Source organism: Chamaea fasciata, unplaced genomic scaffold, assembly GCF_029207755.1.
Source record: "Chamaea fasciata isolate MVZ Bird 193981 ecotype frontalis unplaced genomic scaffold, bChaFas1.0.hap1 SCAF_23, whole genome shotgun sequence".
Lineage (NCBI taxonomy): Eukaryota > Metazoa > Chordata > Aves > Passeriformes > Sylviidae > Chamaea > Chamaea fasciata.
Window position 1 is genome coordinate 1,671,771 of NW_027094108.1, and position 23,030 is coordinate 1,694,800.

At 46.0% G+C, this 23,030-nt stretch overlaps 1 protein-coding gene across 3 annotated transcripts in view; it reads right to left on the reverse strand.

Annotated features, from left to right (window-relative positions):
• DVL1 (dishevelled segment polarity protein 1) overlaps positions 1-23,030 on the reverse strand; it is a 76,415-nt gene that overhangs the window by 25,559 nt on the left and 27,826 nt on the right. For all 3 annotated transcript variants that reach the window (XM_066202888.1, XM_066202887.1, XM_066202889.1), the window contains exons 2-4: positions 20,343-20,412; positions 8,576-8,697; positions 4,945-5,057 (exon numbers count right to left, since the gene is read on the reverse strand). In XM_066202888.1, the coding sequence (XP_066058985.1) occupies positions 4,945-5,057; positions 8,576-8,697; positions 20,343-20,412 (305 nt within the window). The remainder of the gene's footprint in view (positions 1-4,944; positions 5,058-8,575; positions 8,698-20,342; positions 20,413-23,030) is intronic.

A 23,030-nucleotide genomic window follows, 5' to 3' on the forward strand; every position in this document is an offset into this window, starting at 1 on the left:
CAAAAACCTCTCAGTGCCACAAAGAGCTGAGAAAAAAGCATAGCCTGGGAGGGTAAAACGTGTCCTCCTTGACTTTTATCAAGAGCAGAGCAGGCCCTGCCTTGAGGGACAAAACACATCAAAGAGCAAATCAAACAAGCAGCAAGGGAAGAGCTGGGAGAGGGATGTGTGTGCACAGAGCGGGCTCTGCACAGAGAACAAGCTGCCAGTCAGGAGGGAAAACAACAATCCTCAAAACCCCCTCCAAAGGTCCTCCCTGAGGGAATTCCAGGATGTTTTAATGCTTGAAAACGTCTCCAAGTGATCCCGTCTCTTAAAATCCCACCACTTGCCATTTATTAACAGGAAATGTGTTATTGATTCTTCAGTAAAGACCTGGAACCCTGCCGGGTGCAGGGTTCAGTCCCTGCTGCTTAAATAGGGACATTCTTTATTAATACATTAATATTATATATTATATAATATATATTATATATTATATGTTATATATTATGTATCATATATTATACATTATATACTATACATTATATACTATACATTATATACTATACATTATATACTATACATTATATACAGGAATCTTCTTTATTAATATATTAATATAGTGTATATTATTAAAATATATATATATAATATAAGATCTTATTTAATGATATATTACTATCAATATAACATACATTTATAATTTACATTATACCTTATAATAGGGATGGTATTTATCAATATATTGAAATTAATATAGCATATATAATTAGTATAATATAAATATAATATAGTGTAATGTAATATTAATGTAATACTAATATAATATTATATAATATAAATATTGGGATTGTCCACTCCTGCCTTACGGGCACATCCCTGTACCCTGACCTGCCTCGGGATCGAAGCTCTCTGGAACCTCAGCCAAGCCTCCAATCCAACCAAACTCCACATTCCCATCCCAGCTGTTTCCCAGCCCTCCTGCAGATTCCCTGGCACGCAGCGTGCTAAAAAATCCACACATTGCAGCAGCAAGGGGCGAATCTGCTACAGCTCCTCTTCCCAAACATTTGGGATCTCTGATCCTGGCTGCACAAGAGTTAAATCCACCCCACGGCCAAGCGGGTGTTGAAACCCCGACACTTCGACATCTGCAGGCTCGTCAGGAACCCAGCAGCAGCCATAAAACATTCCTCAACACCCCCCAAAAACACCCCTCTTCCCTTAATTACCTCCCTAATTAGAGCTTCCACAGTCCCCTTTCCCACTCCTCCTCAGCAAAGTGACAGGGGAGCTTTGTTCCTCCCAGCCAGGGCTCCCCACAACATGTGCCAGGCAGACCTCCCACAACCCTAATTAAGATCCTCACTCCACTTTCACTTAATAGGACTTTGTCAACCTCCCAAAGCAATGAGGACTTCTGGTGCTTGAAGAGAGAAATTTGATTTTTTTTTTTCTTCCCAGATCAGTTTTCCTCGAGATTTTCTCGGTGTTTGTATCTGCAGCGTCACACAGCTCCAAAAAAGAGTTTTGTGATGTTCCTCAAGCCACTCAAAAAAAAGAGTTTTATGATGCTCCCCACGTTCTCTTTGTGGGGATTGTTTTGAAATCAGAGAATATTCAAGCACAGACGGAGATTCGTTGTCTGTGCACTTAAAATAGGAATGGAGTTTAAGGGAAATGGGTGAAAGAGCTCAGGGATACCCCAAATCCTTCTGCATTTTCAATGGGAAGAGATGTGAAAGCGCGGTCAGGTCACCCAGGTGTGTCCCAGCTGCAGCTGGAATCAATATTTATCACATCCTCTGTACGAGTGTGGAATTGCCCAGTAGCAAATGAGCAGAAACAGCTTTTCTGGGGTGAGTAATCCTGCAGCAATGAAGGAAAACATCCAGGCTGCTGCGGTCACCAACCCACCCATGGCACCACACTGTTAATTATCACCCACTGCACAACCTGGGGAATTCACCATCAAACCTCTGGAAGGATTCTTGTTGAAGCTCAAGCCCAGACTGAAAGCTGGCAACGTTTTCCAGTAAAATTAGGAGATAATTTTTGTAAATTAAAATGGAGAGTAGCACAGAAAAATCTTTGTTCAGTGTCCCTTTTCTTCCCTGGGTTTTTCCCATCTTTATTTGTGTGGAACCTCTCAATTCCAGCGCTCTGGGCTCACTGGACTCAGCACAGAAAATCTTTGTTCAGTGTCCCTTTTCTTCCCTGGGGTTTTCCCATCTTTAATTGTGTGGAACCTCTCCATTCCAGCGCTCTGGGCTCACTGGACTCAGCAGAGAAAATCTTTGTTCAGTGCCCCTTTTCTTCCCTGGGGTTTTCCCATCTTTAATTGTGGGGAACCTCTCCATTCCAGCGCTCTGGGCTCACTGGACTCAGCAGAGAAAATCTTTGTTCAGTGCCCCTTTTCTTCCCTGGGGTTTTCCCATCTTTAATTGTGGGGAACCTCTCCATTCCAGCGCTCTGGGCTCACTGGACTCAGCCTGTTTGACCTGTTCAGGTTTCAGCTCCTGTTTCTCCATCCCCAAACGGCTCCTTCACACCTTTTCTCACTTCACCTGTTTGAAATGAAGGCTGGAGCACCCTGCTCCTGTTTTCTACGTGGAACAAAGAACTCCTTTTCCCTTGAGGGAACGCGGGGAAATCCTCTTTGCCGGGGTGGGTAATTCCTGGTACCAAACAGTTACAAACACAGGTAATTGTCCAGCTGCGTGAGCTGTTCCTGTGCCTCTGGAATCAAACCCCTGGCACGAAGCTGTGAGTAACACAGAGCTCCAGGAGATCCCTCCTCCTGCCCCTGTGCCAACCAGCCGGGCTGTAATTTGGGCATGATTCAAACGAGTCTCTGCAGGAGCACATCAAACACTCTCACTGCATTTCCTGCACTCTGCAGGCAAAGGAGGATTTTCCAATTTCACAATGAGGGGACAGGACACAGCTGCTGGCCCTGGGATCCAGGTGTCACAGCCCCTTTTTTCCCTGTCCTTGTCCCCTTCTCCATCCAGCTGTGCTCCTGACAAGATGTGAAAGTGCAAGAAAAAAGTGACTCTGTGACCATGGTTATGAAAAGGCCTAAAAATCCTTCCCAGGATTAAGGCATTTCACTTCTTTCAGTACTGTCAAGTGGCAGTTGAGGACACAGAGCTGAACTGTGCACTTTAGACTTGCTTTCCACTGAAAACAACTCACTGGTGGTGTTAATTTGTGCACTGGATGTTGTTATTGTTAAATGCGGTATTGTTTTGACCAGAGAAACACCGTGGACGTTAAATGACGTCTTTCAAAGCAGCTCTCCTGGCTTCATGCACATTAACAGAACCCACCTGCTGCAGGCAGAAGGTCTAAATTCAGGGAACGCCTGATGTTTGTGACAGGTTCTTGCCTGGGCTTTGATAAAAGGAGGAGATTTTATCCCATTTCTTCCTCTCTGAATTGGTTTCAGACCACTCCAAGCAGGAACTCCTGTGCTCCAACAATTCCACCCACCATTTGTGGCTCTTACGCCATGAATCCCCACAGCAAAACACGCACTGGCACTGATTTGATGCTGGAAACAACTCCCCTTCTCACATCCTCCCTGCAACAAGTTTGTCATCAACACCGTGAGAGGGTTCTGCCTCTTTCTGTCAGCTCCCAAGGGGATTTGCAGTCAGGACCAAGCACGGACTCTCTGCTCCTCCCACTGAGGGATTTCCTTTCACTCCTCATCGGTGACACTCTGGAAGGGTTAAATGAACAGAACACCCGAGGATAAACCTGATTTCTGGTGTTCTAACTGGAGGCAAATCCTTTGCTGGGTGGAGCCCTGAATAAAGGCTACGATGGCATTTCTTGGGCCCAAGTATTCCAAATTCTGGACCAGTTTAAACACAATGGGTGGCACCTATTAATTCTTAATTAAGCCTGGAAATACTCGTCTGGCAATGAATGAAAAACCCAAGCTTACTTTGATGTACAGACCAGAGGCAGGAGATGGAGTCCTGCATTTTATAGGTTCACTTTGGGTGTATTTAAGTCTAAAAAAAAACCATCTTCAGAGCCCCTGTTGCACCAGCAGAAACCACCACAGCTGATCCGAGCCTCGAGAAATCAACTCCAGCTCATTCAACTTCTCATGCTACAGAAAGCTCTGAAAATTGTCAAAAAAACCCCAACAAATCCAAAAAACCAATCTGCCGCTTCACCGTGGGTTGTGCAGACCTCTCAGAAAAACGCTGAGCTTCAAAGAGTTTCAGAGCAATTATCAAATTATTCCATTAAAATAATCCGGAGTCCCTGGCAGCAGGCAGGAATGCAGCCACGAGTGCCTCGTGCTGCAGAGGGAGGCGATGCTGTGAGAGGTGTGAGGGAAATTGGGCAAGGGGGAGGGAGGGGCTTTTTATCTTCTTTTCTTCTGTTAGAGGCAGGATTGAATGTTTGGGAGACGCAGTTTTCGTGTTGGGACTCAGATATTTATTCATCCTTATCCATGTCACAGTCTCCCAGGCTGTGAGTTCTGGCTAACAAAGTGAAAAATGGCTCTGGCTCTGTCTCCTTCCAAGGTCTTTTGAGCACTAATTGTCCAATAACGAGAGGACACCTAGATTACTTCTACCTTTAACCCAAGAACCGAACACCCGTGGTCTGCAATGCAGACTTTTTCACCCAGTTCCAAAACACCACCCAAACCCATGGAGAAGAAGGTGAAAAAGAAGGACTCAGCCTCTGCCCTAAAACCTCCATCTTGCTTTATATATATAACAATATTCTAAAACCTTAAACTCTGAGTTTTCCGCCCTGTGATATCACACAATTCTATTCAAACCCCACACCCACAATCCCAGAGCTGTCACTCAATTTTGGACGCCTTTTCCACGGCCTCAGGTCAAATGCAGTGGTTTTTTTGGGGGTCAGCACAGAAAACTTACAATTCTCCGTGCCCAAGGGAGGAGGAGGAGGAGGAGCAGGACTCACCGTCCTCATGGCCCTCGCGGTTCCGGCGCCGGTGCCGCTCGCGCCGGTGGCTGATCACGGACTCCGTTCCTGTCTCGTTGTCCAGGCCATCCCTGCTGCTGGCAGCGTTGGGGCTGTCACACAAAAAATGGGGACAGTCACTGGACTCGTCTCTTTTTTCCTTTTCCCCTCCCGGGTAGTTGCAGCTGAGAGCACAGAACTGCTCTGGAGGTGAGCACGGCAAACGGGGCCAGGCTGCTGGGGCCACCCCAAAAACCACCCCAGGGGTGGAAAGAGATCCCAAAACAACCCCAGGGGTGAAAAGAAAACAAAAAACCACCGCAGGGGTAAAAAGAGATCCCAAAACAACCCCAGGGGTGAAAAGAAAACCAAAAAACCACCCCAGGGGTGAAAAGAGAACCCCCAAAAACCACCCCAGGGGTGAAAAGACAATCAAAAACCACCAGAAGGGTGAAAAGACAACCCCAAAAAAACACCTCCGGGGTGAAAAGAGAACCCAAAATTCGTGTCAGGCATGAAAAGAGAACGCCAAAACTATCTCAGGGGGGAAAGGAGAACCCAAAAAATCACCTGAGGGGTGAGGAGAGAAGCCCAAAACCACCTGAGGGGTGAGGAGAGAAGCCCAAAGGGAAGCCCGGAGGCCCGGAGCACATCCCCCTGCCCCCGGGCCGGCTGCCCCCGGGCTGGGCAGGACGTTCCCCAGGGAGGAAAGGTCCTGCTGGGCCAGGAGAAGGATCCTGCTGCCCCTGCTGAGACCCGGCCGAGGGCAGCAGCTGCACCTCGCCGGGCACTTCTCAGTTCAATGTTTCATTTACAGCTCTGACCTTGACGGGTGAAGCCTCGCAAAGCCCACAGGAATTCAGTGGCAGAACCACGGAATGTCCCGAGTTAAAAGGGACCCAAAATCCCACCCAGAGCCATGGCAGGGACACCTCCCACTGCCCCCGGCTGCTCCGGGGACACTTCCAGGGATGGAGCAGCCACAGCTTCTCGGGGAAATCCAGCCCAGCCCATCTGAGGGCACATTTTAGCCCCTGACCAAAATGCCAGGGTGGATTTCAGCGCTGTCACACGGAGAGAGGGTGACACATTGCTCGGGTCACTCTTGGCCACCCCAGCAGCACCATCTGCTGACTCCTGCTCGGAATTCCCACTCCTGCATCACCTCGGAGCCCAAACCCGCCTCCCAAAGGTGATTTCAACCGCTGCAAAGGGTGCAAAAATAACTCCCGCCTGCCTTGGTCCCTGCCCAGGGCTGAGCCCGTGAAAAGCAGCTCCAATTCCACGTGAGAAAGGCAGCCCAGAGGTCACAGGGCTCACCTCAACCCTGCACCTCCACCACCAAACTGGGCTCAAAGTGGATTGGGCAACCCCCCAAAAAATCCCCCTTCAAAAATTCACCCACAATCCAGGAATCCCCCCATGGCAAGGTACCTCTGGGAGGTATCCCAAAAACACCTCAATATCACCCCAAAAAATCCCCCCAAATCCCCTCCAAAAGTCCTCCCAGTGTCCCACCAAATTCTTCCCAATATCACCCCAAAAAATCCCCCCAAATCCCACCAAATTCCTCCCAAAACCTCCCCAAAAATCCTCCTTTTTTTCATGCTCCTTTCATTCATAAAGGGAATGCATTCATAAAAGTGGAGCACGAAACGCAGGATGAGCTTCAGAACCCGCAGCAAGGAGGAGGAGGAGGAGGAGGAGGAGGAGGAGGAGAAAAAAAAATAAAAGTTTTATTTGGATTTCATCAACGGTGAAGCAAAACATCAACACTGTCGGGCAGGGAGTGGAATTTTCACTTCAGCTCTGATAAGGATCTCGTTCCCTTGGATGGCATCACCCGCTTCACCTTTTTCCTTGGATTTTTTTGTTATCCAGCCCCGTATTTCTGCTTGTGCAATTGCACAACACCCCGCTCAGCTGGCACTTATTTGTACATCAGATCAACACCGAAGGGGATGACAGATCTTTGGTAGCTTGAAGAGGATTTAAACAAAACCACGGGGATTTAGGAAGGTACAAGTCGCTCCTATTGCACAACCACCACAGCAAAATCCCAAGAAATGTGTTTTTCCCTGATTTCTGGAGGTCAGGAGAGGACTCCAGCCATGATTCAGGTTCGTTTTACAACGAAAGATTTGTTGAGCTCAACTTAACAGCGGAACAAATCATTTCAGAGTACGGTGAATTCTTTATCATTTTAAATCCGCAGTGGGGTGTGCTTTAAAATGAAATTCTGATGGTGACAGACTTTAGGGCTTTGTGCGGAATAACTGAGATTCTCTGCCCTGTGTTAGGGGCTAAACTCAGGTCATCGTTACATTCTCTTCTGGACTGAAAAAATGAAACACAACGAAAAAATGAAATTTTTTTTCCGTTGAAAAATCCGCCGTAAAATGTTGAGACGTTGTGGGAAATTGTGAGGAGAAGGACCCAGAAAGGCGTTACAGGGGAAACAAGTTTTAGCCCAGGAAAACTCTCCACAGGGCAGATTCTCCACTGGAATTCCAACAAAAAAAAAAAAAATAAAAAAGAAAAGAAAGAAAAAGGGGTGGGGGAGAGGGAAAGCAGGAAAGTGATTGATCCGGGAGTGGGAACAGAGGCAGAAAACGTGATCTCAGCATTCCCACATTTTCCCTGTAATATCTGGGAATATTCTGGGAGCAGCAGGAGGATCAGCAGGGCTTTGGACCCACGGCTGTGGCAATGAGGAGCCCCACAAACCTCGTGCCTAATTCCGAGCTAATTAATTCCCTTTATGAAACAAAGCTCAGCTGTTCCAGGCAGGTTTAGGCCGGGAAAAAAAAAAAAACCCAAGAAACCAAAAGCCTGGTTTTATTTTCTGGCCAGTTGAGAACACAGGAGGGCAGCACAGCCCTTGCACGGCGCTCCCAGCCAGGGTCAGGATTTCCCAGCGTTTCTTGTCCCTTCCAAAAGGTTTTTATCTGTTAAAAGGCTCAAAAACACTGAGGGCTCTTCCAGCCATCCCAAAAAAACCTGGAAAATGGGCAACTCCAGGCCGAATTTCCTTCTCCAAACGCAGCCTAAAGAGCACACTTTACACCCTCGCTGGTGGGAATTCCGAGGCTCTCCCTGGAAATGAAGGTGTCCTGAGGATTCCCCTCGGACCGGGAAGAGGAAATAACAATATCGCAGCAGAATATTCGCACGCACACAGATGGAGCTGGCAGCCTCTGCACGGACACGGAGCAGGAATTATTGTTCCTCATGGCAATTTTCCCTCCTGCCAGCAGCGTTCAGCCGGCTCTGCACCCTCCCTAATTACACATAACACGCTAATCACTTGTCAGCCACACACTACAAAGAGCGTTTTGGGCTCCCTCCCTACTTAACTCGTCCGCAGCAGGCTTGGAAACGAGATATTTTGGATAAATATTTCACTCTAACAATGACAGAGGGTTTTTCATTCCCATCCCCCCCCCTCCCTTTTTTAATTCCTCGGTATTTTGAATTTTTTTTTTTTTTTTTACAACCACCACAACAAACAGCTGGCTCGCCAGCAGGGAGAGAAACGAGGGGGAGAGAGACAGGAGAGGGATGGGAATTCGAGAAATTGGAATTTCCAGACTTGGAATTTGAGGAATTAACGGGAGAATCGGGGCCTTACTGGAACGATGGGGGCCGGGAGTCTCCGATGCCTCCCGTCCTCTCCAGGGGTGGCGGAAGGTCCGTGTGGCTCTCGGTGCACTGGGAACCCGTGTCCGAGTGGGAGCTTTCAGCCAGGACCAGCTGCCAAAAGAAAACAAAAAAATCCAGAATTAAACCAACCCCCACCAGCTCCTCCACTCTGGCCCAAGGGGTTCGGCCAAAATTTTCAGGATCTGAGGGAAATCAGAGGGGAAGTGCAGGGAGCCCCGCCAAAGTGGCAGAAAATCGGGTGAAATTCGCTCTCCACGTGGAAACAGCGGCAGCCTGGATGTGCACAGAATTCCTGCGAGCACCAGGAATTCTTCTCCTCCCAGTCATTCCCTGTTCACAGTTATTTGAATTCTCAGTAATTTTCAATAATTTTCAATAATTATCAATACTTATCAATAATTATCAGCAATTCCAGTCCTGGACAAGGCAGGTGTCCATTTTAATGTTATCAATATTCCTAGTCATTCCCTGTTCACAATTCTCAATAATTATCAATAATTTTCACAATGATTCTCAATAATTCCAGTCCTGGACAAGGCAGGATGTCCATTTTAATGTTAGCAATATTCCCAGTCATTCCCTGTTCACAATTATTTGAATTCTCAATAATTATCAATAATTTTAAATAATTCTCAAAAATTCTCAATATTTATAAATAATTATCAGTAATTCCAGTCCAGGACAAGGCAGGATGTCCATTTTAGCATGATCAATATTCCCAATTTTTCCCTGGCTAACGGATCATGGCACGGCCATGGCACACAGGAGGATTTCTGCACTCCAATCTCATTCCCAGGGAATCCAGGCCAGCCCACGCTGTGGGACATCTTTAATCAGCTGGGAAAGAGGGAGTCTCCTCCTTTCCCCACCCTCATGGTTTGTAGCTCATTTTAATGATTGACAGGAGATCTGATCCCTACCTCCTTTTCTGTATTCAGAAAAGAAATAATAATTATTTTTTAAAGGCTCGGATGCTTTGTGTGAAGAGTCCTTTGGTACACTTGGAGTTTTGACATTTATATATATATATATATTTTAAATCTTACCAGCGTTGGAAAAAATCTCCTGACTGAACTGTACACCCAGGAACCAACCAGAGCAGGTCCCTTCTCTATCAGTGGTTCAGTAAATATTTTATCATGAAATCAACATTTTTGTCTCCAGTTTTTAACCCAGAAAGGGAAGGCACTGCCAATTTTGCACCAGTGAGATGAAAGCAATCCAAGATATCTAAATTCAACCCAAATCCCAGGGGAGGAGAACCCTGCCCTGGGTAAATCACCACTACAGGAAAACAAACATGCATCGATCCAAGACTCCTTCTCATTTATCTCTGCACACAGAACAAGGTGATTCCCAGTTAGAAATTCCAGTTTGAATTCGCCCGTTAGATTAAGTGGTTATTTTTTTTTTATTAAAAAGCCTGACAGTGGAGAATGAGGCCCCACTCCTCTGGTTTACAAGCAGGAAGGCAGATGCCCAATTTTGTGCCAAATGAGGAACGAGAATTCTGTGAAGGGCTTAGTTAATATTTTAAACGACTGTACAGAGATCATTCTCCCGTTAAGATGGGAGAATTTTGCAAAAAAAAAAAAAAAAAAAAAAAATATATATATATTTAAACAATCCACTGACCACACACAGGATTTTCTGGCATTTTCTGGCCACGATGCACAGGAATTAGACTTGACCTGGAGGTGACCAGGGTGACTTTATCACCAACCCCCTGAGCCACCTCATCACTTGGCTGAGCCTCTTGAACCACTGTGATTAAAAGCTCTTGAATTAAATAAATCCCCCATTAATGAAATAGATTAATACCTTTTCACTAAGAGGCAACAAGGTCTCAGCTCCCCTTCATTTTTAGCTGTGGAAGGAGCAGAGCAGGAGAGATTCCAACTCCGAACTGGTTCATTTATTAAAGGCTAATTCCAGTGTAATGATCAGAGGGCTGGTGGCTGTTAAATAAAGGGGGATGGAGAGGAGGCAAATGGCATTCAGGATGCAGGGAACGACTCCTAGGAGCACAAACCATAAATATGAGCAAGGAAAACACACACAGAGGCTGTCAAAAAGGAATTGCCTGGAGACAAAACAGCTCCGCCAGCACCACGCCGAGTCAGCTGCATTATTCAAACTCTTATCACCAAAGCTGGAGCAACAGAGGAAACACTGAAGGGGGAAAAAAAAAATAAAAATAACAGCAGCTTTTGGCTAATAACTCGATAATTAAAGCCGCTTTCTTCCAGGTGGGGAAGTTAAAGGGAGATGTTTGGGAAGTGTGTCGGTGTTGTGGAGATGTGAGGATGTCTCAGAGCCTGGAAGAGTCCCTGAGGAATCTCTGGGCGAGCGTTTCCGCCAGCAAAAATCAAACCCAAGGATGAAAAGAAGAAAAAAATAAAGCAGAAAAAAAAAAAAAAAACCGACCAAAAACAAACCCTGAAAGTGGGTGTAGGCAAGATCTGTGCATCCCCTCAGCCTTCACGCTCTGGGCTGGGAATTCAAAACAAGCAAGAGGTATTTGGGAGCAGGAAAAAATGTCCTTTAAACCTCCCTGGTGAGGGCAACACCTGACTCCAGGAGGAGCCAACAAGACAAATCCTTTCCATATTTCGGGATTTTTGCCGTCCAGCACTCCCAGCTCCTGCAGGAGGAAGTCTTGGCAAGGCAGAAGTGATCCCGCAGGAGGTTCTGGGTCGCCTTGGGAACGCAAAATCCACTGCAGCAAAGCCTGTCCTGGTGAACGCTCTCCCTGGCGTGGGATTTCCTCCAGGAGAGAACACTGGGAACCCGTTTCCTCCTGACCCGCAGTGCCACAAACAGCCCCAGCCATGCCCACCCCAAAGGGGAGAGGGCTGCAGGAATTACCCACTCCTCACCTTCCAGCCGCACTGAGGGAAATAAACCACGTTCAACTTGAACCAGTTCATTCCCAGACCTGAGCCTGAGATATATTTCAACTCAAGATATTCCTTTTCCCCCTTTTATCTCGCCCTTTTTTTCCCCCTTTTTTTAATCCCAGATAAACATCTCCCACACTTCCAGCAGTACATCAGAAGCACAACAGCCATGCTAAAGCAGTGGCCAGTGCAGATATTCCCGTGTTTACCTGCCCAAAATAAAGTTCCAAGCCGTGCTGGCTGCAGGCATTGCCACACAAAGCACACACTTAATTTAAACACATCCTCTGGGGTGAAAATTTTTTACCCCGGAGCGATAGTAACAACAATAAATAAATAAACAAACAAACCCAGAAGAGTTTAAAGAAGCTGTCTGACGTGATCTTGCTTTTATGATAACCAGGAGCTGGGAGAGCTCAGAGGTTTGAGCAGAACTTGAAGCAAAATTAAATGGTTGAAATGAGTGTCCAGAGCTGGGTCTGGTTACGAGTGGAGCACTCTCCCTCCATCAAAGCTTTTCCTCTTCACTTTCAGCTCCCTGTGTTCATCAAGAGCACTGAATATAAACGGGCGGCTGCAGAGAAAAATGAACAAAAACCAGCCCAAAAAAGAGCTCTGGAGCGACATTTGTCGTGTTGGAAAAGAAAATCTGCAGCAGAAGGTGGAAGATCATTCCCGCTGCACTGCCTGGCTGATTCCTCCCACATATCAAAGGGATCTGAAAGGTGGAATTGCAGCCAACTCCATGGAATTCTGGGCTCAGCCCTGCCCAAACCTTCGCCGTGCTGAGGGATTGTCAGTAATAGCTGAGGAATAAGAATTCCAGGCAGAAGAGGAAGAAATCTGGGCAAAATCGGCAAAATTCAGAGTGCGCTTGTGGAGAGAATTCCCACATCCCTGCCCTGGCTGCAGGGTGAGCACAGAATTCCTGCTCTGCTCTGCTCACCCGGAGTCTTTCCTTTCTCCCAACAAGTGACACTCTACAAACCATCATTCGCACAAGCTTTGGTCCTTTTCTCTGACAAGCCAACAGGAATAAACCCCTCCAACATCCCACCATTTTTTAACGGGAAAGAGCTGCCACAACGCAGAGTTTTTTGCAGGAGAAAACCAGAATTACCAGCAGCTCCCTGGCCACGAGCCAGCCCTGGTAAATTTTATTTTCCCCCACCAAGCTTCCGCTGTGGTTTGGAGTGGCAGGAGCGTTTTTTGGTTTTGTTCTCTGTGCTGTGCGGAGCAGCACAGAAAGGACAGGATTTCCACGGCAATCCTGGATGCCTCCTGTGAGCTGCACGTGCAGAAATTCATCGAGAATTTCACCGAGAAGTTCCCCAAGAGGTGTGGAACTAACTGCAGTTCTCAGTTCAGTCCATCCCGTCCCACTGAAATGCTGTTTTGTTTTTATAACTCAGGTCCTGCCACCAACTCGTCTTTCCCAAATCAATCAGAGAATCAGAGAGAGAATATCCAGGGAATGTCAGAAAAGAATCTCAGGTGCTTCTGATTCCCCCAGAGCCACCTCTGAGCCCGGAGAGGACAAACACCAGCGAGTTCCTCGCTGTGGGAACAAACCTCTGACTGCAAGCTCCTGTTTCCTTCCCTCCTGTGAAGGGAGAAGGATTCCAGCAAAAACAATCTGGCTGAAACAAACCCCAGTCCTTTGCAGAAATCAGTGTTCAGCCCACCGCTTGTGTCCCCACCACACTCCCAACCCCACCTCCAGCCTCTGCAGCAGTTGTTTCACCTCCCCGTAGCAAAATTTCCCTTTTTTTTTTTTTCCCCCCCCTTCTCCACCACAATTTTAATTAATTACGGCGAGGCCTGGCTCTTCCAGAGCTCAGCAGAAACCTGAACAAACTCCCCCCAGGCGTTGAGCCAGCTCAGGGAATGGCCTGTGCAGAGTCCAGGGCTGAGGACACCAGACCAAAAAAAAAAAACCAAACCCAACCTGGAGAGGGGAAAGAGCAAACACTGCTGCAGTCTGCTCTCAAACCCGGCTAAAGGTTCATCCGTTTATCAGCGTGAAAAGTACAATATTTAAACCCACGCTGAGGAACAGCAGCTTCACCTCTCTCCGAGAAACTTGGGAGAGGTGAGTGACTAAAGAAATCCCCCCCCCCAAAAAAAAACCATTTAATATTTTTGACAGCAGCTTCGGAGCAGCCACATCCATCTCTCCTAGCCGAGTAATTATTGCCTATAAAGTCACAAATCCCGAGTGGAAGCTTTCAGAGCCGTGGCCCATTATCCACACAAAGGCTCATCCCAAAGGAGCAATCGCAGAAAAGGGCTGAGCTCCAGCAGGAATTCTCTCAAAGGCACCAGGAATTCGAAAAAAAAAAAAAGAAAAAAGAAAAAAGAAAAAACCTCCTCGGGAAAAGCAGCTTGATTTTAGCGACGTTTGAGAAATTGTCTACGCTCAGATGGTGCTTGGGATGAAGGAGGGTTTGTGGAAAGAGGCTGGCCCCGAAATCAGCTCCAGAAATTTTCTCATCAGCCCCGAAATTTCCTGCAGAAACTCCCCAAGATTCTGCTCCTGGGTGTTGTCATAAACGAGCAGATGGGGCTCGGCTGTGTTCAACGCAGAAAACGCCAATTCTTTAGTCACAAAGCTCCCATTTATAGGAAATTTTAGAAGGCACCGTGTTACATTTAACTGGTCAGCAATACAGTGGAATTTGGTTTATTGGTCAGTGAGGGCTGCTGTAAATGTTGCTCAAATTTTCTCCCTCTGGACAAGTTTCCATCTTTTCTTCACTGATTCCCATGGGCCAGATTCATTGTTTATGCAGGTGCAAACATTTTTTTCTCTCTAAGAAAAGGTCGTTGTGTTTATTCTTATTTTTTTTTATGGGAACTTACGAGCTACTTCTAGTTCAGCTGAACTATATTTTATAAGGCATTTCTTTTATAATATCTCTACCTGCCTGCAACACCTGAGGATTTTTATTCCCTCCTTCAGCTTTGGGCATTTATTTTTTTTTAATTTCCCAACCCTGAAGCTCCTGTGCTGCCCCTTGTCAAATGATCCTCCCCTACAACAACAATTAATTACAATTAATTCTAATTGCAAATAACAAGCTCGAAAAAGGTGATGCACCAACAGGGCAAGGATTATCCGCTGGCACCCAGATGATGGAAAAAAAAAAAAAAGCAGGGGAAAAAAAAAAAAAACCTGAGAGAAGGCAGTGACATCACTGCCAGCCAATGGGAAAATGCACATTCCCACGGCCAGGCAAGGAATTGTCCCCAGATGTTGCAAATCCTTCCTAAAAAACAGCGATAACACAGCTGGCAGCAGCCAATTCCTGCCACACTCCCAAGCTTCCACCGTGCCAAAAAAAAAAAAAAAAAAAAGGAAAAATGTTTTAAGCCACTGCAAAAAATATTTTCTTCCACGTTTTTTTCCCCCAGATTGCCCGGTTAAGGCCCGAAAATAAAAAGGCAAAAAGTCCAACTGAATTAATAATTTCATTCGGGTCAGCAGTCCCAGAAAACTCCAAATAAATGATATTCTGTGTTGCATGTTGGAGAAACAGGACAAATACCAGGGATTTCTGGCAGAGGATGCGTCTGTGTAAACACATTTACTGTAATTAATTCAGAATTCTGACAGACAATTAACGACGGCCTCTGGATTGTCAAAAAAACTAAAGGTCAACCACTTGAAAAGGAAAAAAAGGGTTTTTTTTAAAAAGGATTTAAAAGGATCCCTTGAAAAGGAATCTAAGAAGGAGCAGCTCTCTGTCCCAAGAAACAACAACAGCAGCAGCAAAAAGAAACAAAAAAAAAACACGGCGAGAAGAAGAAGAAAAACAAACCCAGCCTGAAATCAAAAGGAGATCTGAGATGCGGAGGAGAAAAAACAAGCAGGACGCGGGAGGGCTGGGGAGGAAGTTGAAATAGCTAATTAGCAGCAGGGATTTTAATTCCCCATTAATCCAGCTGCACGCAGGAGTTCTCAGGGCGGCCAAAGACTGGCAGATCCTCCCCCTGAACGTTTCTTTTCCCCCTATGGAAATCAGCCCTGCAGATGACACCCAGATCAAAGTTCCCACCTCTGACAAATAGAAGGATTCAGATGGTATTAAAAAAGATGAGAATCTCCCCCGTTTCCAAACGGGAAAACTTCAAAGTGGCCACGGGATCAGGCGGGAGGGATGTGGGGGGGAAGAGGAGGCTCAGCTGTGGTTTAATTTTTTTAATTTTAATTTAAAAATTGATTTTTTTTTTAATTTTAATTTTTTTTTTTTCTGATTTTACGTGTGGGGTTGTGAAACACGCTGCTGGGGTTTCCAGGGAGCAGCACGATGCTCGCAGATGGGTTTGTGCAAGAATCCCGAGCTGGTTGCCACCAGCTGCCACAGATTTTAGAGCGTTGGGGACAAAGAAAGTCAGGCCTAATTACAAAAAAAAACCCCAAAACCCAAAGCAAATTAACAAAAAAAAAAAGCCAAATTAAACAAAAAACCCCCAACCAAACCAAAAAAGCCCCAAAACAAACAAAACAAAGAGAACAAACAAAAAAAATCAAAGAATCAAAAAAAAAGCCCAAAAAAAGCCAAACCAAACAAACAAAAACACCAAAAAACCTCCAACCCAAACAAAAAAAAAACCCAAAGCAAACAGAACAAACAAAGTAAAAAATCAAAGAACTCAAAAAGCCAACAAAAAAACCCCTCAAACCCAAACCGACCAAAACACAAAAAAACCCCTCAAACAAATAAAAACAAACAAAAAAACCCCCAAAACCCAACCAAACCAAAAAAACAAAAAAACCCACAAAACCCAAAAAAACCCCCAAAACCCAAACCAAAAAATACCAAAAAAATCAAAACAAAAAAACCCAAAAAACACCCCCAAACAAACAAAACTAAACAAAACCAAAAAACCAAAACCCAGACCAAACAAACCAAAAAAAAAAAAAACCCAAAAAATTCAAAAACCCCTCAAAACAAACAAACCCCCAAAAACCCAACAGATAAAGAAATAACCTTGCCCAAACCACCTTTTTTTTTTTTTTATTTCCCCCCCAAAAAAGTAAAGCCCCAACTTTATCCCTGGCAAGATCCGTGTGCAATTATCTGTGAAGTTCCGGTGAATGGGGATATTAAAGAACTGGAAACCCCGAACAATTAACTTACAGCGAGATTTACATAAAACTCCTCCGGTAATTAGCAGCAAATAGAGGCAGATAAGCCCCGCAATTTTCTGCGTGTTAGTGTGGAAAAAGTCATTTGCAATTCATGACGCGGGTCACACACAGATGTTTGAGCCGATTGCTGAGCTGGAGGAACAGAAAATCCTCGTCAACATCAGCTGCGAAAATGATGGGAAAATTTCCCGAACCAGGATCTGCACAGAAATTTGGGAAAGGGAGGAGAGAACGCGAGTTTTGAGGGAATAAATCCAGCTCTGCTTCCTCCCCAGTCTGGGCTGGCTCTGCACAACTGGATGGGTTGATAACTCATCCCGAGCAGCACAAAAAGAAAAAAATTCAGCACAAAAAAAAAAAATTCAGCCCAGCACACAAAAAAGGGGCTCCATTAATAGCCCCGGGTAATTAATTTAAAGCACACATCTGAATTTTGCTTTTAGATCTTTGCTCTCCCCATCAGAGGCCTGGCCACTGACTCCAACAGAGCTGAGTTCTGTGGGTTGAAACTCCCGTGCCGGCATTAGGAAGAAATAAAAATATTTCACTGTTTATCCTCTAAATGCCGTTGTAGCGCTTGTCATCCATCTCGTATCTCAGATAAATGTTATCCGAAAGAAAGGCAAAATTGAAGCCATTCTTCTCCTGAAGACGAGCCAGGAGGGATGAAGGAGGGATTGTGCTCTGAGTTGGAAAAGCAGATTTGGCTTTATTTTATCTGTTAAAGGTAACGAGGAGCTGCCCGAGCCTCCTCATTGAGGAGGGTGATGGAAACACCAGCAAAGCTGCAGGAAAAGCGGTGAACGCCCTCACAGAGTGATCTGACTTTTGGAAATTCGTTTTTTACTGCCTAATCGTCTTTGAAGAGACCTCTGGAGCTGCTCCAGCCAAGTGCTGAGGGATTGGAAATCAAGAATCCCAGCATGGTTTGGGTTTGGAAGGGACCTTCCAACTCATCCAGTTCCACCTTCCACCATCCCAGGGACATCTCCAGGGGCAGCTTCTCTGGGAATTCCATTCCACCCTCACAGCCAGGAATTCCTTCCCAATCCCTGATCTAACCCCGCCCTCCTTCATCTTGAATCCATCCCCTCTCGTCCTGCAATAAATTCCTGGAAGAACTTTGTGGTTTGGGGTAAAACTTTGGTGTTTGGGGTCAGAATCATGGAATGGTTTGGGTTGGAGGAGACCTTAAAATCCAGTTCCATGGGCAGGGACTTTCCACTGACCCAGGGACATTTCCAGGGATCCAGGGGCAGCTTCTCTGGGAATTCCATCCCAGGACCCTCACAGAGAAGAATTTCTTTGTAAATCTGACCTAAATTAAATTCCCCCTTTCAGTTTGACCCCAGGGCTCCCTGTCTCATCACCACAGTTCCTTCTCCAGCCAGGTTTATCCCCAAGCACAATCCCTGGGTGAGCTGGGCTGGTTCAACAACCTCAGAGTTAAAAAATTTATATATTTTTAATATTTGAAGAGAATTTCCTTTGTTTCCCATTCATTCCTGCTGTCTCTTGTCACTGGGGCTGTTGAGAAGGGTCTGGCTCATCTCAACATCTGTCATCTGCAAAAGTGCTTTTGTCCCTTAACCACCAATTTCCACACGACCTTGATGGGAAATTAAAAAAAAACAAATCCATGAGAAGCGTGTGGGTCTCTGTTTCCACCCCTCATGTGGGAAAACCAACTGGTTGTGACAAAGAAAATCCAAAATTAAGGTCCCTGGATCAGCAATTGTCTCCCATCGTGGTCGGCGAGGAAAAGGAGAGCAGACACTGATTCTGGAGCCTCCAGGCAGAAGTGGAACGCGCAAAAATAGGAAGGAGAAGGTTTCAAACAAGGATTCTGCATCTGGAGAGCAGCCAGCAACTCAGACTGGTACAGCAATAAATTGAATTAATTCTTGAAATGCATCTCAGAGAGTGTGATGTTCCTCCGAAATGAAAATAGCAACAGCCCCAGAATTAAAATACAACAACTAACTGGCGTGCGTGCATGGATGCGGTCTTGTTCTGCTCTTATTTCTTCAGATTCTCCCGGTTTTCAGCTGGAAAAGCCATTTATTTTCACGTTTCATACTGCTGAAGGGGCTGGCAAAGAATCCAGCTCTTCACATGAGATAAAAATGCCCTTGGGGGATTGGCTGGGAGAGAGAAGAAGGAAGAGGTTGAGGAATTGGGATGTGAAGGGGAATGAAATAATCCACATCCTTATTCATGGGAAATACTTTTGGGGTTGGGGGTGGATTTTTTCCTTGAACTCCAGGAACACCTTTGCCGGAACCACCTGAGCTGCACAGAAGAGCCCGAATGGTGTCTGGAAATCAGAATAAACCAGCGACACCTTGAATTCCCAAAGTAAAAGATAAAAATTTAACTGGAGCACGAAAATAAAAACAAACAGCCCTGCCCTCCTGCACACACTGGGAAGAGGAGCCTCAGGTCAGGGATGCAGAGGACAACCTGGGTACTGAATTAATTGAGTATTTAATTAATATTTACCCGTTCAGCAGCATGGGAGAGAGGGGCAGAAGCAGGGAGGGGTGACACTGAGGAGCAAACGCAGGGCAGGAGTTGCACAGAGGGAGGAGGAAAGGGTTTCTCAGGATGGATTTGCTCTCCTGACAGGAGCTGCCACCAACTCCCAGCCCTCTGCTGCTCCAGCAGACACTGCTCTCAGCACAAATCCCATCCCCATTCCCCCCTCCGGTTTATCTGCAGCTTTCGGGGCTCTCCCTTCCGCTCGTTAATCACACATGAAATCCCTTTTTGTCCCATCCCTTCCCACCCTGCCAGAGCCCCCGGTAATCCTTGGACTGGGGACAAAGACAGCACCACCACCAACACCCAGAGAGCTCAGGGGCGTCCCGAGAGCGGCAAACTCAGCAGCTCCGAGCTCAACCCAAAGCCCTCGGAGCTCCCAGGGGCTGATCCCACCACCCCAGGGTGGATCCTCCTCCTGGAGGAGCGATCCCAACATCCCAGAACAGACACAACCTGGTGAGGAAAGGGCTTTGGGCTGTCTCCACAGGGACCCTCAGCTCTCAAAGCCTTCTCTGTTTGTTTTAAACATGGGTTTGGTTCTCTAGTGCCAATATTTCATTCCTCTGACGACCAATTTACTCATCCAGGGAATCTCCTTTTTCCTGGAGGCAAGTGGTGCTCGATCCTTTCCCTGGAGCAGAATTAGATGAGAAATGCAGCTTTAAATCCAAAGAACTCTGCTTTAGAACACTCCTCCATCCCCAAACCATTGGTGTGCTGCTGAGTGGAAATGCGCGGCTGAGCCCCTGGAAAAGCTCTGCAAGTCACGTTGGTTGTTAGCCAGCTTCTGCTGCTCAGGCAAAAGGTTGGAGCAACAAAGGTGAAAAAAAAAAACCAAACAGGTGTGGAGGTCCTAAAAAAAGGGGGAAAAGTAACTTTTCCTCCTGAACACGATTCCCAGGAACAAACAGCTACCTCTGGGCAGCACAGACTGAAAATCCCAATTTTTATGACCTCAGTTTAATACAAAATCCAATAAATGCTTAATCCACAGTCGGGTGTGTGTGGGAGGACTGAGCTTAAGCTCGGCTTTACAAATTCCTATTTTTGTTTTCATTTTGAGATTTGAGAGACTTCTAAAAAATCAGCGTCCAGTATCAAACAACACAGATTTACACAGACAAAATCCAACGTACCCAGGACACCACTCTTCCATTGAAGCAGGGGAGCTTTGCATTGTCATCTGAGATCTCTTCCTTCACCACCCTGGAAAGCAACAACAACAACAAAAAAAAACCATCAGGACGAAAATCAGGAATTTGAATCAGATCAGAACGGACGGTGGTTTTCTCGAATTTTCCGGGGAAAGCGCAATTTTTGTTTTCGTTAAAACGTTGGTATCAGCAGGCGTTCTGTGTTTAAAGAATATGTGACTGTGAGAACAGAGAAAACAAATCAAAATAAAGGGTAGAGCAGCAACTCTCCAGACAACTGCCCCAAAACCAAAGTAATTCCAAGAATTTCCCCATTTTGGAATCTCCCCAATGCCTTTAAGGGTCTGATGGGGACTGAAATCCCCCCTGTGCTGTGCAGTCTGTGTCAGAGATCACACATTTGTAGCAAAACCAGATTTCTGGCCTCAAAATCCACTGCAGAACAAGGAAAAATTCGCTTTTGACAATTCAGAAACCCGAAGTCTCATCAAACTCCATTAAAACGTGCAGATCCACAAGCACATTTTCCTTTATTTATGTTTTTGTCTTGTTGCTGCGTGAAGAAAAACCACAATAACCACCAGGCAACTGACTGGGTATAAAACAGTGTCATGTTTGAGGGAGGAATGGTCAGAGAGCAAATGGAGGAGTTTCTTTTGGAAAATCACAAATAAATAACTCCCCCACTGACGCCTGCAATTCCCACACATTTTAAGGAACGAGCACCTTCTTTTATTTTCTGCACACTTATTCGAATTAATGGCTGGCAGGGCAATATTAGGCAATCTTCAGCCCCCTTTTTTTTTTTTTCCTATTATTGGAAAGAAAAAAAAACGTTGTAAAATATTCACTTAATTCCTAAAACATCTGTCCTCCCTTCATCCTTTGGCAGCAAGGAATGAGATCATATGATCCCATTACTGGTTTTAGTCATTTTACCCTCAGACTCCAAGGAGACAATGAAGAGCAAACTCCACTAAAAGATAACTCAGGGCTTCAAAAAAACCTTTGACAATTCAGTGGAAGCTCTCAGACCTGTAATTCTGGAGCTGCGAAAATCCAGGATTTCAGCACTCCGGCCCCAATGGACAGACTGGAATCCAGAAATCACTTTTTGTGTTCCCCCTGCAGGGAACACTCACTCAGCAGAGCTCCAGCTGCTGGATCAGCAGAGAAAGATGCTGCCATCGTTTCATCTGCGTGTTTGAGAGGGGCAGGAGCCGCAGGGAAACGACACTCAGGGCATCCCAGAAATCCCAGGTGAGAATTTCTGTGCCCAGCATGGATCATACACTGAATTTCTACATCCAGCAAGAACCAGAGGCAGAATTTCTGCACCCAGTAAAAAATACACGCAGAATTTCTGCACCCAGCGAGAACTGTACACAGAATTTCTGCACCCACCAAAAACCAGAGGCAGAATTTCTACATCCAGTGAAAACCACAGGCAGAATTTCTGCACCCAGCAAGAATTTTACGCAGAATTTCTGCACCCACCAAAAACCACAGGTAGAATTTCTCCGCCCAGGAAGAACTGTACGCTGAATTTCTGCACCCAGCAAGAACCATAGGCAGAATTTCTGCACCTCCCCAAAAACCACAGGTGGAGTTTCTGCACCCACCGAAAACCAGAGGCAGAACTTCTGCACCCAGCAAAAAAACACAGGGAGAATTTCTGCACCCAGCAAGAACTGTACGCTGAATTTCTGCACCCCTCGAAAACCAGAGGCAGAATTTCTGCACCCAGCAAGAACCGTACACAGAATTTCTGCACCCCTCAAGAACCAGAGGCAGAATTTCTGCACCCACCAAAAACCAGCGGCAGAATTTCTCCACCAAGCAAGAACTGTACGCTGAATTTCCGCACTCAGCAAGAACCAGAGGCAGAATTTCTGCACCCGACAAGAGCTGTACACAGGATTTCTGCACCCACCAAAAACCACAGGTAGAATTTCTACACCCAGCTTTATGATTCAGGCCAACCCAGGCACTCAAACCCGCAGTGAAGGGAACGACTTCCCAGATCTGCTGCAACTTGAAACTACTAAATATAGCCCTGAGCTAGGAGGCAAGAGAATGACGGGCTGGAATTCCCGGCTGGCTCTGGGGAGCCAGCAGCGGTGCCAGGAACATCAAAGAGGGCAGCAGCCACTGGTGGCAAAGATCTCCGCTTTACAAATCTTTATTTGTGATAAAGAGGTCTTCTCCGCGTTGGGATTTCCATCCCCAACGAAGGCAAAAAAGGAAGGATTGGGGTGGTTGCAGCAATTCGCTTCAGTTTGAGGTGAATTTTGGGAGGAATGGGTTTGGAAGGGAGGGCGGAGGGAGGCAGGTGCTGCTGCCTGCTTTGGGAACACACAAAATGTTTGGAATTCGCACACGGCAGCTGGAGATCGGGGTGGAGATCCAAGTTCGCAACCTGGACTCGACCCAAAAAGAGCATGGAAGAAAATAAAAAGGTGATTTCTCCCTGAGACCTCTTCCTGAGGTGAAGAACATTCCAACCCAAGCCAGTAGAGCAAGGACAAAAAGGTGATTTCTCCTAGAGAACTCTTGCAGATGTTAAGAATATTCCAAAACAGCATAACAAGAAAAAAAAGGTGATTTCTCCCAGAAACGTCTTCCTAATGTTAAGAATATTCCAACCCAGAACAGCACAGCAAGGAAATA